This window comes from Haemorhous mexicanus, chromosome 3, assembly GCF_027477595.1.
Source record: "Haemorhous mexicanus isolate bHaeMex1 chromosome 3, bHaeMex1.pri, whole genome shotgun sequence".
In the NCBI taxonomy this organism is placed as follows: domain Eukaryota; kingdom Metazoa; phylum Chordata; class Aves; order Passeriformes; family Fringillidae; genus Haemorhous; species Haemorhous mexicanus.
In genome coordinates this window covers 21,902,033-21,921,021 of record NC_082343.1, presented here as the reverse complement: position 1 = coordinate 21,921,021, position 18,989 = coordinate 21,902,033, and the positions used below count along the sequence as shown (strand labels likewise).

Genomic DNA, 18,989 nt, shown 5'->3' with positions numbered 1-18,989 from the left:
TTTCTTTGATGACGAGGGAAGGAAAGGTTTTCACTTCAATGTGCCCTGAATTTTAGTATGCTGAACTGTATTTATCTCTGACATTATCCTGGTTGTAATTTCCAGCGAAGTTAATGAAGCTACAGATGATTTTGATACACTCTATGCACAGTGTATGACTAAACTTTTTTTTGGCAGCAGTTATTTTTTATTATTACTTAAACACTGCATATATTTCCTTTTTTTGGGGGGGTGGGGGGAAAGTGGGAGTAATATTTAACATATCTATGCTAGCCCTCATCCTTTTAGTCAAGTAAGCTGCAGAAGTATTTCTAATGCAGTCTCTGAATTACAGAATTTAAATAAATACAAAAGCCCTTCTCCATTTAGACTCCTAATTGCAGATAACTTTCTTGCTCTGATCATTAAGCATGACCAATTTTGAGAAATAACCTTCCTGGAGCCGCAAAGCATCCTCAAGTGTCTATTTACAATAGTCAAAAATTATAAATAGATCCTCAATTAGGAATAATTTTGATCTTTGAGAGGCATTTCTGTATTTTGTTAAATCTGGAATAAGATAATATTCTAAAATTAAGGGCAGAGTTAGTGGGGTGGAGAATATTTTACAAAGAAACTAATAAGCATTTTGGCTTTGCATGTTTTTGAATTATATTTCCAATTAAAAATGCAGAGTGCTAAATCACATTACAAAGATAAATAGGAAAGTACAACTTCATTGTTGAAAACAATTTCCCTCCTATCAATCTGAGGATTCATGCATCAATATTGTAGATGAACTGTTAATTACAAAATCAATTAAAAAATTATTTCTAAAAACAGTCACGCGTCCTGGCTCTCAGGGGGGCAATTTGGGCAGAAGGTCTCATCTCACCAGGACCGCGCCAAATCACAAGTCGTCATCCACAAGTAAGCAAAAGCAATCTGGTTTTTCATTTTTCAGCGCGGCTGAGCCCAGCCTGAGATTGATCGTCACATATGGCCCCAGAAAACAAACTGTCAATACCTTGAATGCTGCAGAATTTGAACAAATAGCCGTCCGCCCATTCAAGCCACTCATTGCATCCCATTTAACAGATTTTATTGACAGTTTCCTTCTTGTAATTAAAGGGAAAACTACTGGCCAGCAACCAAGATAAAGTTCAAAGATAGGGTCAAAACAAAAGCAGATGGAGGGGCACGGTGTGACTGTCAATGGAACATAGCATCAGAGCATGTTATTGACACACAGGTATCTAATGATCGGCACGTCATTAAAGAGGGATCTATCGTGAACTTTATGCAAATGCTAAAAGGGACTTAAGACCACAATAAAGCATTAAGGAGACACAAAAAGAAAAACAACAAAGCACAAACGATTTTTACTTATCTGACAGTATTCACTGGTTCAGCACTTTTAAATTCAAATGCAGAAAAAAAAATTCTTTCTAAAATTTTTTAACTCTTGCTGCACAGGTAATAATTTTTTGCAGAAGCTCTCGTAAATGCAAAGGATGTGTAAGGTAAGGTGTGGTCCCTGTAAGAGTCCATATGGATTTCCTCCCTCCTCCCATATCCTGAATTTAGTTTATCAAATTAATCCGTAGCTCCCTTTAAGAGAAAATATATAGCATATTCTCCAGCATCCTTTCTTTTGCTTTAATTGCAATGATTAGACTTGTCTGCATTATGAAATGGATTTAGGAGAACAACACCTATTTTCATTTGAAGGGATCTCTGCCTGTAAAACACTCTCCAAATAATACAGAGGAATATTCCCCACTCCCTTAGGAACATATTCCACTATTACTTTGAACCAGAAAGTTGTTCATAGTTTGAACTGCTTTCTTTGTTGCCTTTTAAAGTCTGATTAGCAATTTCTTATTCTAAAGTCCTGTTTTAAACCACCCCACAGAAAATGAAAGAAAGAAAGAAAGAAAGAAAGAAAGAAAGAAAGAAAGAAAGAAAGAGAAAGAAAGAAATTAAAAATGTAGCAACTGTCATGCCACTCTGCCAACCTGAATTAGCAAGTGCTATAGCTTTGAGGGTGACAAATTCTTCTTTCTCCAGCTTCATGCTCTTGTATTTCTTTACCAGCTGCAGTATGGCATTGTTAAGGTCAAGAAGGCCTGCCAATTTGGACTGGTCTTCATCCATAATATAATCTTCAGCATATACGAGCTCATCCTCAAAAGAAAGTGACCGGTATACAACACCGAGAATCAAGATCTCCATCCAAGCACTCTGCAGAAGGCTCATCTGGTCAGCTAGAGACAAAGTGGAGAATCCTGAATATAAAAAAATAAAAATACAGGAAAAATATTAAGCACATTTGGAAATCTGATCCTCTTTTTGATTTATTTTTATACACATTGTGACAAAACATGCACACATTCTATTATTGTCCCTTCGGCTTTTGTGTTCTCCTCCCCATCCTACTACAGGAAAGTAAATCAATAAAAAAATCAAACACTTTCTAATCAAAAGAAAAGTTTTAAATAAGCAAGAATTTTCAGGCTCTTCCTGTAAAAATCATATTAATTTGTGGGGTACTGCAGTGGCAACCTGGGATTTGTGTGGTATCTTCTTTGTTGCGAAACACTTGTGCTTAGTAAAAACCTAATGCTGTGACACAGGGATCTGCCTACTCTATCCACCACTACCATAAACCAAGAAGGATAATTTATAAGAAAAAATAGAAAAGTTTATTAAAAGGGAAGATTTGATGTTTTAATGGAATTAAGGTAAGGATGAAAAAGAAAAAATTCTTCTTGAACTTTAACTTCAGGGAAAAGAGAACACCCACCCTTCTCAGAAAAGACACTAATCACTCCTGTTCTGGCTCCTGGCACTGCTACACTTGTTGAAATAACAGGGTGGCACACTGAAGTGCCAACTGAATGGCAATCCCACCATCCTTCTTTTGAGAGCAACCAAACATTTATTAAATGTCTCTTAATGAATTTAACTTTTGCTTGTTTTTTTCCCCCTCTCTCCCTGCTGTCTTTCCTAACAGGATCACTAAGGGCAAACATCTTTGCTGCCTTACCTTTTAGACTCTTGTTTACAGTACCTGTTAATTTATTATATCAAACTGCTAATATCCCAATCACATTAGGTGCTAGAAAACAATATGGGAGTGGAAGCGATTTTCCTGGCCTGTTGGTGAAATGCAGCAGTTTGCCAGTTGGCACCATCAACCACAAGTACTTAATAAAATCATCAAAGGGGATTAGTCAAGCTTTTCTTAAAGGGTCTTAAGACATGTCTGAGGCTTTCATTTAGTTGTTTATGGAGCTGCTAACATGTCCTTTGACAGGGTTCCTGCTGTAAGAACATTCTTTTTGGTGTTCAATTACACTTAAATGCATTTTTCTGTTTTTAAAGTCGAGAGTTACAGTCATGCAAGAATACATCATAAACTAGCAAATCTGCAATGCATCTACTCCAAACAAGATTTTCTCCATAAGCACTAAGCAGCAAAACTAATACAATAAAGAAGAAAAGCCCCCATCTAAACCACCAGGCATCCATAAAAAATGAAACATAAAACTGGCTACATGTGCTCTCTCTCTCTCATTTTTCTCTCCCTCCTTATTTGTTTTCATTTTCTCTTACTGTCTTTTGAGTCCTGTGATAGAACTGTAGCTCTCTGCCTTAAAAAACAAAAAACAAAACAACAAAACCTGATCCAACGACAACAGGAAAGCCTTAAAGATGTGACAGTGCAAAATAACACATCTGTGATTAAAATAAATAAGAGGGAAATGGAGAAGAAATAATCATTTCAAAGGTTATAGGGAGGAATTCAGGATTTCAATTAGCTCCAACATTTCTGTTCCTTGCCGGCTTTCAAGAACCAGTTTTTCTGCAGCAGCAGATGGACAGAGAATGTAGCCTGCAGCACCGTCCTGTGACAGCCCCATTCTCCCTCCCAGACACTGCTGTTAGTAAATAGATTTACACATTCTCCAATCTCCACACATCTTTCTGCCGAATAATTAAAAGCAGGATGATTAGTTTATTGAGTGGAAGGAGGAACTTTTTTATTGAGGTCCATCCACGATTTTATCAGGGCCAGCACTTTTACGGTTGTCATGAGGGTGCAGGCATCCAATTTTTCTTATCTGCCTGATTAATACAAACGCTGTTTCAGGACGCATTAATTAACAGATACAAATCTACGTTCTCATGGAAGGATCAATACAGAGAAGAAAAGAGGCATCAATGTGAATTTAGTGCTGATGATGGAGAAGGCACTCTATTGACATTTACGTGCATAGAAACTTTAAAGTTGCAGTGGAGCCCTTTTGTCCCTGTGATTTACAAATTAACAATTTCTCGAGTATAACAATGTTTCACACACTTCTGAGAGGTTTAATTAAGCAAAAAGCAATAAAATCTGTTTTGATCCAAAAAAGTTTAACTTGCAATTTCTCTCTGTATTCTTTTTTTCCTGAAAACCCCCCAACTTCCTTCTTTTATTCACTTATCTATTTTCATACAGGTTCTTTGGCATTGGTTTTATTTTTTTAAAAATAAATAACAGTATGTTTCAGTAACATTTATTGTGTGCCACAGTCAAAGAAAATTACACATGCCCTGTGAGGGGGGAAAATGGGATGTTAATATAATTTATTGTACTGCACTCTTGAAAAATCTGCATTCCGGAGCAGTAAATACACCAGTTGTTTTCATATGACACATAAAAAATCAAAAGAAATTTTTTACATTATAGAAAAACTGGCAAATATAAAGCATGCTGTTCCACTCTTCAATAATAAATCAAATCAACATGACTATTTTCTTCCTGATCGAAGTAACTTTCCCTTGAAAGTCTGTTCAGTGAAAGCATGTTTTAACTTTTAAAGGCATCCCTCGTGGGAATGCAAAGCTGAATGAAGTTGTAATTAACCTGGGTTTGTTTTGTTTTTTCATAAAATGTGAAAGCATCCAGCATGTCTCTTGTATCACAGCAATGCCCTTTAAAATGTGTTCAACAAGTAACAGTTAAAATAACAGATAACACAAGCTTATATATTTACATACAGAGATTCATTTTTAATTGTTTGGAGAAGGTTATACTTCTTTCATGCCAAACTCTGAGTCTGTGAGCTTTTGTTATGTGAATCCCTCAGATCAACCATGTTCTCTGACAAGGGGATATTTTTGATTTTAAATTGTAACTATTTTTTAAGAAGTCTCCAACTTGGACCCTTCCAGCCCTCTGACCGGTCTTAACCTCTCCATCTCCAAGCTGTGCCCAAACCACCCCGAGATGCTGCATGATGGTGTGCGTTGGAGCTCTGTCACGCATTGTGTGGGTCCTTAATCCTTCAGAGTCTTGCAGGTCACTGCTTTCAATGCAGAACTGTGTAACGACATCTTAAAAGACAACGCTGTGCCCCTTTCTCCGCCTTTATCATGCACCATATTGGTGACAACTTTGATCTCTCTCCATCTCCCTCCCCAAGTCAGTGCCATCTGATGTATCTCAGGCATTTGCTGGCAGGATGACTCCGTACCCTGACCTGCAGTTAAACAGCGTGTTTATCTGCGATACAGCACGCTCCAAATAAACCAGATGACAGTCTGCAACAACGTCATTTGGAAGGATTGAAAGGCTTCTCAAGAGTCAGGTACCCCTGAGGTAAGAAGCTTGAAGGAAGCATGTTTTGTGCCAACCCTCCTGCCATCTTCCACTAGACACTCGTGTGCTTGACAAGGATGCCATGGGCACTTGTCAAGATTTTTTTTTCTTTTTGCCTAGCAAACTGATGCACTTTGCAGTCAACTTACAAAAAAGGCTAAGCATTTGAAAGTGTGAAGGGCAAAAAATATCTGACGGCTAGTCTTCAAAAATACACTTTCATTTCAGAAAGCATAAATGTTTATTTCCTGAGCTGAGTGTTGACAGAAATAGGCTGCAGCGCAGGCATACGAATTTAACCCCTGGTAGGCATTCTGTTCAGTGTGGTTTTTATGTGGCTGAGTGCAAGCATTGTAAATCTACAGGGTGTCTCCTAATATCAGTTAACAATAGCCTTGATTTGCTGGTTACAGATTTCCTTCCTTTTTCCCCCTTTCTTTCTCCTCCTTGCAGGAACTGTAGTGTTTCTTCTGCTAAAAACAGATACTTTTCTACAAACAGAGTATCACTCTCAACTTGTAATTATGCCGGAATGACTCACTGAGATCACTGAGTGTAGGTTGAGAAAAAAGGTTGATAGAGCAACTGAACATATGCTTGGTTTTTTTTTCCTTTCGCATACCAGTAAACCCAAAGCTCAAAAGAAAAAAAAAAAAAAAAAAAGGTAAAAAGGCCTTACGCCTTACCATTTTTCTTATAGGAACAAGGGGCATCTAGCTGACTGCACTCTGCAGTGCTCAGCACTCCAAGCCAGCTCCAAGCACAGTTCACAGCCTCTTCAACAGGGCTGTTTAAACCACAGATCTTTTCAAATATCAGCACATGCACCACTTGCTCTCTATTTCACATTGCACACAGCTCATGCTAAGCAGGGTAAATCTTTTATATTCCTGAAGACCCTTTCCACTACTTCATTAAGATGGACTTCATGGACAGTAACTCACTAGGGGCCAGAGAGAAGCAGCTGCAGATGGTCAAGGGCTGAACTAAGATCTGTGCCTTGCACACAGCACTTCGAGAACTACTGGCCAAAAAAAAAAGGCAGTGGCTGGACTTACCTTTGTTTTCATCTGTAAACATTTGATTTAATGCCTCAATCAGGCTACTCAGACTTAAATCTTGGAGTTTATTTCACTTTGCAGGGACTGAATTTCCCTTCCCCTCTGATTTGTGTTTAGAAATCTGAACACTTGACCAAACCAGGTATGAAATTGCTGGCAAATCTGGGAGTTGCTTGCCTTTTCTGGTAATTGCCTCCCATTTATTTTACCAGTTGATTGTGTGATTGTTAACTTTATGAGTAAAATATTCCTCTTGCTTGCCCTGGTTTGTACTCCAAATATCTTCATTTACATTTTTTATAATCAGAGCTGCACTTGCTCATGACATGTTCACTCGTGTGTTCCAGATGTAATACATTTACACAGTTGAAATATCAAGAGTAGGAATTTTAAATTATTTACACTTAATTTTGATAGATTAACTTCTTTCTAAATGTTTTATGGGTACTGATGTTTCCAGCACCGGCTTTTTTTTTTACTTCCAAAAATAATGCACAGTCCCCATTGTCAAAAGAACAAACTGATATTTTAAATACTTTAAAAAACACATTTTAGCTTGGATTACTTTATTTAGAGAGTGTGAGGCCTCATGGTCAAATAACCAACCGGCTTATCCTGGCTGCACTGAGGGGAATGTGAAGAACCTCCATTCCCAGACCAGATTTGTGTCCAGTGCGCTCTCAGATGCGCAGCTGTCAGTCTGCCCTCCTCTCCCTCCCTGGCACACACTCAGTCAAGCGCTTGGATCCATCCAGCAACTTCAGCTGCCTTCCAGGGATGTAAACAAAGGCCAGGGAAATTTCACCAGTGAAATTTCTGATAAGGCAATGTAATGTTTTCTAGACATGATCATAGATTTGCTGAAGGAAACCTTCACAGCCTGACTGCCCTTTGCTATTATTCTCTCAAAAATCCAAGAAGATGGCATTAATTCATTTTTTTATGCTATATGTAGGGCTGAATCCCACACATAGACCTGAATTAAGAGATCATTTTTATTATAGTAATTCAAGAAAAAATGGATTTAATTACATTTCAAATACTGTGTAGTCTAAAAATACATATCAAGACCCACAAACATTTCAGTGGTTTTGAAAACCATTAGACAGAAGGAGAGTGCTTTCACTAATCACCAAACATATTTCCCAGATTATGGATGAAATTTCGTGAAAGCTGGAACAGAAACAGATACAACTCATTATGCCAGGGTGAATCCATTATTTCAGGTTTGGGCTTTTTTTCATACAACTTTGTTTATGGAGCCCCTGGTCAAAAGCTTATAACTGCACATGATGCCATAACCAGCTGAAATTCAAGTCTGACTCAGAATTTTCACATGAAAATAAATAACAAAATAAAAAACAGAGGTATTTGCCCAAACTTGAAAATGAAAAATGAAGTTCCAAAAGCACAGACTCTAAGTGACCAGAAATACAACCAAAGGCTCGATTTATGCCGATTGCTGAGTTCAGCTTCCACACTCCTTGGAACTGAGGTTCTGCAATTAAAGGTAAGCTCAGGAATGGATTCCACCCAGTACCTTTGGCACAGTGAGAGCACCACCTTTCCTGGGCGATGCTGTGCTGCCTGCCTCCCCTCTCCTCCTGCCACCACAGCAGAGCACTGCAAAGGCAGCACCAGGGCTCTGTCGTGAGCGGCGCGACGAGTGGCGACTGCCATCTGTTATCTGTGCAGCCCTGGGAGAGGGCAGCTCGGGCTGCACTCACAGAGGTGCCCAGGAGTCACTCTGCCTCGAATTAAAAAAAAAAAAAAAATAAAAAAGAAAGAAAAAAAACCAAAAGGGGGGAAAAAAAAAAAAACATTTGGACAGCACTGGGATGTTTTCAGCAAAGCCTGTGCACTTTCATCAGGTTTTCTTTAAGTGTGTTTGTATTCCTAACTCTTGCTGTCCAAGTTCTTATAAAATATGCTTTTTTTTTTTTATATTTTATAACATGGAAAAATGCCTGTTATAAGCACTTTTTCACTAACACCTACCAGGAGGAGGGGAAATGCCACACAGAGCACTAAGAAACCCGGGGCTGTTATCACAACGCTACTTTCATCTCACTGAAACAACAGTAGAGAGATGGCACGGCAATAAAAATGCATTCACACTGCATGTCCCTCTCAATCCATTATGAACAATGGATTCTCACTAAGCAAATATTCGCTTGTCAGAAGTATTTGCAACACTGGATTCATTCAGCAGGACTAAGTAAGTGAAGTTCACAGCAATTTAAAAGCAGCAAATTAGACATTTACAAACAGTGAAGATGCTCCTTGTCTAGCGTGACCTTTCACTCAAGCTATACAAAAAGGTACTAACGTAATTTAAATACCAGTTAGGAATATTTCTGTTTTGTCTTTTACCCTGTGAAACCTTACATGATAACACTAAACAGAAGCAATTTCAGGCTGTCATTTCTTCCCAGGGTCAGATGCACATAGTGAGATGTAACCCACTACAGCTCAAACTGATTTCAGTACTGAAATCAGAGACACCCCTCTCTAAGCACCCAAATATTTCCAGGCAGCTACTTTAAAATTCCTTATTTCTAGTTCAAGTGCAAGCTCTCATGAGCTGCTTCTTTAGTATTAGTAATGGAAAGGAGCTGGAAAATGGGACTGAATGAGGATGTCCCCCTGACTTCATGTAACCATTTGCTAAGACTATGAAGTGAACCACTAGAGATAAAAAAACCTAGCGAGTTGCCCTTGCTTCAGAAGAGAGTTGGTAAGACCTCCATGTATGGACTACTTTACAATGGCTTTTTTGAAACATAGTGTTGAAAGTATTGTACTCTTTATTTCCATTAATTTTAATTTCACACCTTATTATCTCAATATTCACCAAGAAAAAGGAAAATATAAGACAATAGAGTTAAACAGATTAATACCTGATTTTCCCTTTGGGCTGATTTTACCACTGGAACTTTCACGATTTCAAACAGCTTTACAGCAAACTCACACCAATCTTACGTTAAAAAGACGTAAGATGAAACACTTGTATTTCGTTTTATCAGGTGCTCTGAGAACAGAGAAGCACCTGACAAGCGTTTTCCAGGAAACTGCCTTTTTTTTTTTACCCCCTTTTTTCCCCTCTGTGTAAGACAGAGTTAGGACTCATGGTGCATTACCTCTCTGCAGTAAGGTTCTCAATTCTAAGACATGGACAACGAAAAAGTTTTAAAACTTTTTCAGACTAGCAGTGCAATACAGCCCAATGAAGCTGTAAGTTTCCTTCAGGTCAGCAGTATGAACTAGAAGATTCCTGAGGCTGACCTTTTTAATGCACTACATATGTGATTTGATCTGCTTCTTGAAAGTTAATTCTTCTGGTTTTTTAAAATTTAGCCTTCAACTATGGATAGACTATGGAATTTTCTTTTGTCCCCTTTTTGAAGATAGTAGAGGCTGATGTCATGATATGGTGTGCTCCTGAAATCACAGGAGAAAATGGAGGAGGATTGTATTTATGGCCCTGATTTTCTCTTTCATTGAGCTCTTATAAAAAAAAATCAATCATATTTTCAACATAAAAAAATTTATTTTACTCAAATTCTTCTTCAATCTGTTGTCGATATATGTATTTTACTATGAGTACAATAAAGCCAGCTTTGCAAGTGGAAAAATAAAAACTACACTTAGTCATTAGTAAACTGAACATAGATGAAAAATAAAGAGTACAATGAACAGGGCTGAATTTCCTCCAAAATCCATTCTAGAAAACAGTATTACAGTTCAGCTTAAAATAGCCAGCATAATATCTTCATATCCTGTGCATGGTATGCCTTACTTAGATCTTTCAAAGAGGTCAGCTAGTAGAAAAGAAACTACAATCACACATATTTAAACAAAAAGCACTGACCCTTTTTCCTCCTTTTAATTTTTAGTCAGCTAAACAAAACTAAAAAGAAAAAAAGGGGGGAAAATAGACAACCTTGACAGAGGAAGCTTGCTAAACTAGTAACAACAATCAGTGTTAGCTCAGGTTCTGCTTGCTTCAACCTTTGTACGCATCAGTCTCCCAACAATTGCATATACTGACTGGGGATATCAAGAAATTTAGAGTTCAAGTTTCTTCAGCACATTAGTCTTCAAAATCAAGTTTGCTGGATTGCAAAGTACAACTTCTGGGTTTTTTTCCCACAGAAAGGAGGGATTTCTTGTGCATTTAATATATGTTGCCTTTTATTTGTAACCTCTATGGGTGTGCTCTGAGAGCGCTTTTCCTCCAGGAGTGCTGGGTCACTGCTGTTTGCCTTTCGTTCCCCTGGGGAAGCCACCAGTCATTTCCTCCCTGAGAGCTGTGGCAATCCCTGCTCCCTCCATCCTTCCAGCAGGCAAAGTCAGGTTTCCAGGAATTCCCCAATCATGTGAATAATATGAATCCAATACAGGAATGTATTAGCATAGGGAGACAACCATGCTTGCGATCCAATCAACGGATCTGTTAACCCCATGTGTGCTGAGCTAGCTAAAATCTCTTTCCATTGCCAAAGCTAAATTTTCAGGTTGCAAAATTTTGGTAAACATCGCCTCTCGCCCTGTGGCAGGAAAACAACAGCTCAGACCACTGTCCTACACATCTTTCATCCTCTTCCTGATTTTTAAAACTTTTCTGCTGGTTAGTTGATTTTCTTAATGTGCTTCAGATGCCAAAAAATTCAAATGATGTTTACAGTCTCCCTGGTTTGGGGAAGAGAGACATATTCTCCTACATGAATGTGAAATTTCTAGTTTACCTAGTTGAGTGTGCATGTACCATTAAGATCATCTCTGGAGGCTGTGTCTTAAGTCTGCAACACTCCACACAGAGGGAAAAAAAAGACAGAAAAAAGAAAAGAAAAAAAAAAGGAAGCTGCCTGATTCTAATACACCTAATTAGCCATCGGCAGACTCTTAATTGCATACATTAGGATGATTCCATAGTGGAGATTAATTCTAAATATACCCAAGCAGCTGGTTAAGATGCCATGGATTACAGTGTGGACTGTACTTTTCCACTTAATTAGATATCAAAATTAAGCAGCAACAAGCATTTTGACATAACGGGGATCAAGCCGCCGCTTGGCATCCCAGAGCTGCACTAAAGTGACCGCTAAACAGAGCCGCACAGATGGAGAGATATTAAATGCCGCACTGGAAAGTAATTTCAAATAATAAAATATCAATATTTACATTTTAATTACCCCTACTGAGAGCCGCTCTGTCATTTTCACTATTGCCGACGCAGCAAGGGGTAGTGGAATGACATTGCGGCTCTGACTGCAATGACTATTTTGTTTCCATTAAAGAATGACAAGTGTTTTAGAGGCAGTGACACCCAGTGTGTGAACAAGAATGACAGCAGATCAGAAAATTCCTATTAAGGGAATAAATGACTCAACAAGAGAATTTACTTTAAGCAGCCGGCTCCTCCTTGAAACACATAATCCTTTCTCAATTTCCTGCAGGAAGTTTATGATTAGAGGTACCTTGGAGAGACCTTAGCTTCTCATCAAATATTTAGAATGATAGGACCTTACATGATGACTGGTCAATTTAAAAACAGTAACATTCAATGCTAGGAGTTACACTGAGAGTTTGCATGAATCAAAATAGTTTTGAGGGAGACAGGAAGAAAAGGAGATTCCTTCCCCTGAAAGCCTTGGTGCATGGAGATCACCCGTGTTATTTTTGCTGTCTTCACCACTTTTACTGCCATTGGCACAGTGAGTACTCCACATCCCACCTGGGTCACAATTTGCTGGTGTTCAGAATTGTACCCAGCAGGCGATCACAACAGGTAATGTGCACATGCACGGCTTCAGGCCTCTTGCTTCTCCCTGCCTATTCTCTGCACATATATAAACACCACTTCTTTCAGTATGTACATCAGAAATCCGTGAGACACCTTTGCAGCACCTTAGGAATCTAATTACTTCTGATCAGGTCTGAGGTCAATCTCATGGAAAATATTATATTACATCTGACATGCTGCATTTACAAGATGAAAAGGAAGGAAGAAAAATATCAAAACAGTAAAGAAAAAAAAAATCTTCCTTGGGGATGTCTGTCAAACTGCAGAGATCTTCAAAGAATTTCAATGGCCTCAGACATGAGAAAGTGGGTAAGAGTCAATCCTTGGTCAGTACACCCAATACACAGCTAAGTGACCCTCCTCCCGAGTCACGACATGCATTTATTTAATAATGTGCAGAGCTCAACTTCTATAAATGTGACAAATGGCTAGAACAGAATGGGGGGGGGGGGGGGGGGGGAAGGCATGAAGATTTTTACAGAACAAAAAAAGGAACAACCTTATGGCAATGACTATTGCAGGAATTTTAGATCCAGCTTTGACATTAAGAAATAGCAGTCAAGTACAAAAATTTTACTCTGACATTAGCTGCTTAACTAGTTATCTTCCTTCTCTTGTCTTTTTTCTTCACTTCTTTTTCTTGCCCCCACCCCCCCCCCCTTTTTTTTTAAGTACCCAGGAAGTACTTCTTAAGCATCCCTAATGCTTTTAGGACAAGACACTTCCCCATTTCTCAGCCACTAGCACCTTTTAATTTCTGAAAGAGCCACGGTTGAAAATCTTAATTAATTGTTCCATACTGCTTCAGGATCATTATGCAATGTAATAAAGGCCGTGTAATTATGAAATTTTACAGCCATTACCAAGGCTGATGGCTCGTATTTCATCCTCAGCTGGACCCAATGGCTTTTAGCCACTCAGCTCCCCTTTGATGAACTACAGACAGATCTATCAGGCCCAAACAATATCCAGGCAAGGCGGCTATAATAGCTACCTACAGATGAAGCCATAGATAAAGATAAACTATAAATCTACACACAAATGCAGGCACATTGCCTCAGGATGACAGAGGGGAGAGGATGAGACACTTGGGAAAGCTGGCGGCTTGCAGAAAGGCAACCTTCTCTCTCTGTCTCTGTTATTCAGTTTGGAATTTGTTTGGTTTCTTAAAGATGCAAAACACCTTAACACTTCCCCCCCAGAATTACGTATTTTTTAAGAACTGTGAATTTTTATATGGATGTCAAAGGGTTACTTGGTTCATCTATTAAATTTGACAAAGGGAACTTGTGTGGACAAATCAAGTTACCCTCCATAAGAAGAATCCCAGACAACAAGTTTGCAAATCATATTTTTAAAAGTGAATCCAGGTCACTTGCTTCTGAGACTGAAAAAAGCAACCATCCCTGATTTCTAAATGCATTATCATGAGCAGATGCACAGAGGTGAAGTTAGATGATAGGCTTTCACTGGAGGCAGCACCAGAGATGCAATTTCATGCAACATTGTCCGACATTATTTTATTTTCAGTCTGAAAATGAAAATACTTCTAAAATTCAGAGCAAGTTAAAGAAACAAGGGGATTATATATGCTTTTGGTACCTGCAACACTAGAATGTCGTTTATGTCCTAGTTATGGAGGTGACCTCCATCAATGCCCTCTTTAATTTAAGACAGGAGGCCTTCTGAGCATGCAGTGTTAGTCCCGCCAGAGTGAGACAAGGCTGACTAAATGATCTCTAGGTGAGAAAAAGAAATGGAGAGCTGCAGCTCCTGACCAATTCTGAAAGAGTCCAGGGAAGAGTGTGAAAACATTAGCTTGGAAAGTGTATCTATTAGTACCTGTTCCAGCAGCCCACGGTCAGTTGTGAAGCAGATGCCATGCTTGTGGCTGAGGCTAAAAGTGCTTCAGAAGGCAAGAAAAGTTAAAATAAAAATATAATCTGTACTCTCTCATTTTTAATAGATTAACAGAATGGCTTGGCCCTTTCTAAAGAAAACATGAAAGATTTAGAGGAGGTTCAGAGAAAGTAAAGCAGTACCTAAGAAAACTCTTATGAAAAGAGACTCAGAAAGCAGGAATTGTCTTCCTCAAAATAGTGAAGTATGAGAGAATGCAGTAGAAGTGTACATAAATTAATGATACAAAAAGTAGTTCTAAAGCTTTTATTCTGTCTGTCTCAAAACACAGACCAAGCACCACTACAATTAAATGCAGGAAATTCAAAATGGAAGACAAAGGGAAATTCTTCATTCACAGAGTACCTGGACTGGAGAACTTCTTGCCAAAGGATGTCACTGAAGCCAAGAACTCAGAGAAAGAGCTGATGCTTACATGGACAGCCAGAATAGCTCCAGGTATTACTACTCTAAATCCAAATTAAGAGGACAAGGATATTTTTCCTCCTTATTTCATCTAATCTCTAAGCATAAGGAATTCAAAATAGTTTTCCTGAGGCTTCTGCCTACTATGGGGTTCATGTCCCCTCCCCTGAGACTGATCACTGCTGAAGGCAGCAGAGTGTGTGCTCATGACCCATAGCATTCAGTTCACAGTTTCCTAAAAACTGAAGCTTCAGAATTTGGGCTGCCTTTCTTTGAGGTGTTTCGAACCTGCTCCTAAGAAGTGAAGCTCAGAACAGAAGAGATGTGCCCCAGGGTAAGAATTTCAAAATCACAGCAACTGAGCTCTCACTGCACTGCTACTGTGGAAAGACAAAAATAATGGATATGGAAGATCCATGGTGTTATCATAGCCACAAAAGCAGGCAGGTGCATGCATTAGTGTGTGTTTGCATAAGCCTGTGTATGCACGCATTTGTACTGAGCAAACCCAGGGTATTCTGAAAGCTACTGAAATGAATAAAGATCACCTGCTCATTAACTTGTATTCTTTGCTTATTAAATATGTCCTTCCTTCTAATAGAAAAAACTGTCTTTGCTGAAGGACAAAATAATAATGTCATCACCAGGTCAGATGACAGAAGTATTTTCTGAAACAGGGAACAGAGTCACAAAGGGTCATTGGTCAACAAAGCAGCACCTGAAGACAGGCAAGGGAATGCATGATTCAGGTTCCTCTGGCATAATGCTGAGGATGCTTGATATATGGTCTTTAAGGACCAGTATCTGCTTTTAACATGCTTTACTGAAACTGCACGTATGGTGAGTATTCCCTGTACGTGGTGTGATATGATCTGCTTCCTGCAGTGCACGTGGAAGCATCATAAACATTCTTCATGGGGAAAATACCCCAGCATTTACATACCAGACTGTACAAACACCACCAGGCTATAATTCCTGGACAGGACTTTAAATTGCCTTCTAATACTTTTAGAATTTATCAGAATTTGGGGAAGACCTCTGTTTAAAAATGCACTAGGAAAACTGAGAAGAATGGATGTAGACAAAGAAACTGGCAGATCTTTTACCGTCTCTGTTTTCCATCAGGTGGACTCATTTAGCCAAATTAGCATCAACCTCCCAGATAAACTCTGTGGCTTTACCTTTTTTTATCCTCCCCATCATTCATATCAGTAGAGTAAAAAGCAGCTACAAATATACACAGCAGGACAATTTTTAAGAGCAAGAACTTCAAGTAGGAAGCAAATACAAAGATGTTATTTCTATTTCAATTTGAGGCAGTAATACCAGTTTGCTACACTGATCTAATAAAAATAATGATGATAATGTGAGAAAACGGATAAATGCCACCATACAATTTTTTATTTTACAAATGAAATGCATGAAGTTTTAACCTCTATGGTAAATGTCTAGTCTGTTAGACAATGCCTGTCTATATTCCACAATTTAAGATTACTGTAAGATTTTAATAAAGTACAGCAAGAAATTTTGTGCATGTCAGAAAGTTAATTTGCAGTTTAGTCCAAGCTATGTTGAAACAGAACTGGCTGAGGCATAGAGCTTATTTTTGCTAAATATGAATTACTGCAAAGGAAAAGGTAATTAGCTCTATGTATTTTGGGAAAGACTTTCTTTTCAGTATTGGGTTTAAAACATTTTCCTTCTTCAAGTGATTTTTGGGTTTGTGTTTCTTTAATGAACAGCTGCACATATCTTACATATGAGTAGGAGGAGTTTTTAGGAAACCTGCTTTAGAGAACACATGAACAAGAGGTTTTCCTAAAGTATCAAAAAAGCCCTGACTGCAGTAAGGCCACATTCAGACACAGAAAAAGATATCAGCATTAGGACAGACCAAAAAAGGAAGGGATATGAGGGTACAATTGTATGTTTCCTCTTCAAATATTCACAAAATGGGGCACAAATCGTAGCTGCTATAATGCATGCCATGCTTTACACTGATTTTCTACACTTGGTATTCCCTAGCTGAATTGTTTCTGAAGTCTATGGTGATTTTTTTTTCCACAGCAAATCAGCAGTTTTTCAAGAGGTCTCTGCGCAGCCCAGGAGTATGACATTTACTAATGTGTTGAGATTGAGGGATTCTCCTTTGTAGAAGCCAACTCTAATAAGAAAGACATGGTTCAGTGTCCTGGGTATTCTTCCCAGTTTTATTAATTAGATGGAAAGCTTCTCCCTCTGGAATACTGCAAGGTATTTATTAACACTTCAGCTCACAAACTAGAGTAAATTTACAGTAGTGGAGGTAATTGTTACATACACCGGCTCTTGTTATCAACTTGGCAGGGATAAGCAAAAAAACCCCAGAGGTTTAGATTACGATCTTTTTCATGATATTTTAATTGTGCTTCTTAATCTGCTAAATTAAAAACTATAGTACAATCTTATTCAGATCACTGGCAAAAAAGATCATATCAATTTGCAACAAAATGTATGAACGCTCCTATCTCTTTTAATTATACAAAGAATTTAACAATCATATTCAATATGGCCACAGAGTGACTGAGATACAAACTCTTTCTTTTGCAGTTGTGCCATCTTATCCCTCAGCACCTCCACATTTTATTTCACGTCTCCCATCTTTTAAGGCACAGATGCCCCTCTCTAGATGATCTTTAGTATCGCCACCTTCCTCCTCTCCCTTCCTGATCAGCATGATGACATACTCCAGCAACCATGTCTCAGCACAGCGATGACTGATCATGGCCAGGCAAGCACTCCATAGTATCTCAGCTACTTTTGTGCTTTACACAGAAGTGTTAGGTATGCCCAGAGATACTCCATGTAACCACGTTTCCCCCACTGCTGCTTTCAGCCTTCCTCCTTTTCTTTGCATTCTTCTGCTATCAGACCCTCTTACTCCTTCTGGGCACCAGTATGTCAATTTATAGTGCCACCAGCAATGCCCTCTCCTTAACTGGTCCACACTAATTTACCTACACTTTTTTTTTACTATGTAGCCCTCAGTGCTCTCAAAAGCTTAGAGCTGGGTTTTATTTTGCAATCCTTACTCTATTTCTACATTCTTGCACCCACCAAGTGTTCTGATGGGCCCAAATACCTCAAACTGGCTCTAACATCACGTATTAGGACACATTCATCAGTTATTTTAGAGATTACACAGAAAGCACAGTTGTGTTTTGTGAGGATGTGCCATTTGAGAGGTCTAAATCAAAATTTTCACATGCCAATACTGCTGGATCATCTCTGGTTTCTTTGGCTTTCTCCTTGACACAGACATCTGCTTTCAAATGTCTGTTTCTTGCTTATCGCTCTTTATGGTCACCAGACATTTACTGTAGCTTCCCTTATGGATGTCAAGTGCCCTATCAGCGATCTGAGAAGAGAAGGGGTGAGAATTCTCTCATCTATTCTGTCAAAACCCCACTTAGCTATCCTGACTGCACAGGGCACAAGTCATTTATACCTGGCACTTGCCAAATACACCCCTGTCAAAGAGCTAACTAACTTATTAACATCAGCAGTTTTCAGGACTGTATCATAGGTGATGTCAGAAGCATAGATGTAGCATGAGGTACATTTATACAGGAAAAATATGAGGAAGAATTTGGCCTCCCAAATCTTCCACTGTCTCTGTAATTCTGCAGGAGTCACAAAGTCCTTCTCTTTCTCACAATCTTTCTGTGCAAACTATGGATATAATATATATAAATAAATTAACAGGGTTGTTATGCTGTTTTATTCATTTAATGTCTGAAAACAACAACAAATATTTTAACCAAAAAAGGTCTACAAAATATATTCAACACTTCTGTAAAATATGTGAAATATATGAAGAGATAAACTGGCTAAAATATTTAGAAAATTATGGAGCTCAACTTTAACACTTCCTCTTCATGCTCCTTTGCTCTATTGCTCATCGTTGGCTAATGGGCAAAGTATGAGAAAACACAAAGCCCCTTTTCTAAGTAGTTTAGCCAGTTTATCCCTTTATCCCCTTTATATACTTTTCAGAAATGTTGAATATACTTTGTAGACCCTTTCTTGGCTAAAACTGAGCAACACAAGAAAGTTTGAAATGGCTCCTACTGAGGTGACCATTTTTCCCCATGTGTTTCTATGGATGCATGACAATGCCCACAAAATG

The 18,989-nt window shown here is 38.5% G+C and overlaps 1 protein-coding gene across 18 annotated transcripts in view; it reads right to left on the bottom strand.

The window, feature by feature from the left end:
• Positions 1-18,989, bottom strand: part of ESRRG (estrogen related receptor gamma) — a 372,225-nt gene that overhangs the window by 12,695 nt on the left and 340,541 nt on the right. For all 18 annotated transcript variants that reach the window (XM_059841044.1, XM_059841041.1, XM_059841045.1 and 15 more), the window contains one exon: positions 1,998-2,267. In XM_059841044.1, the coding sequence (XP_059697027.1) occupies positions 1,998-2,267 (270 nt within the window). The remainder of the gene's footprint in view (positions 1-1,997; positions 2,268-18,989) is intronic.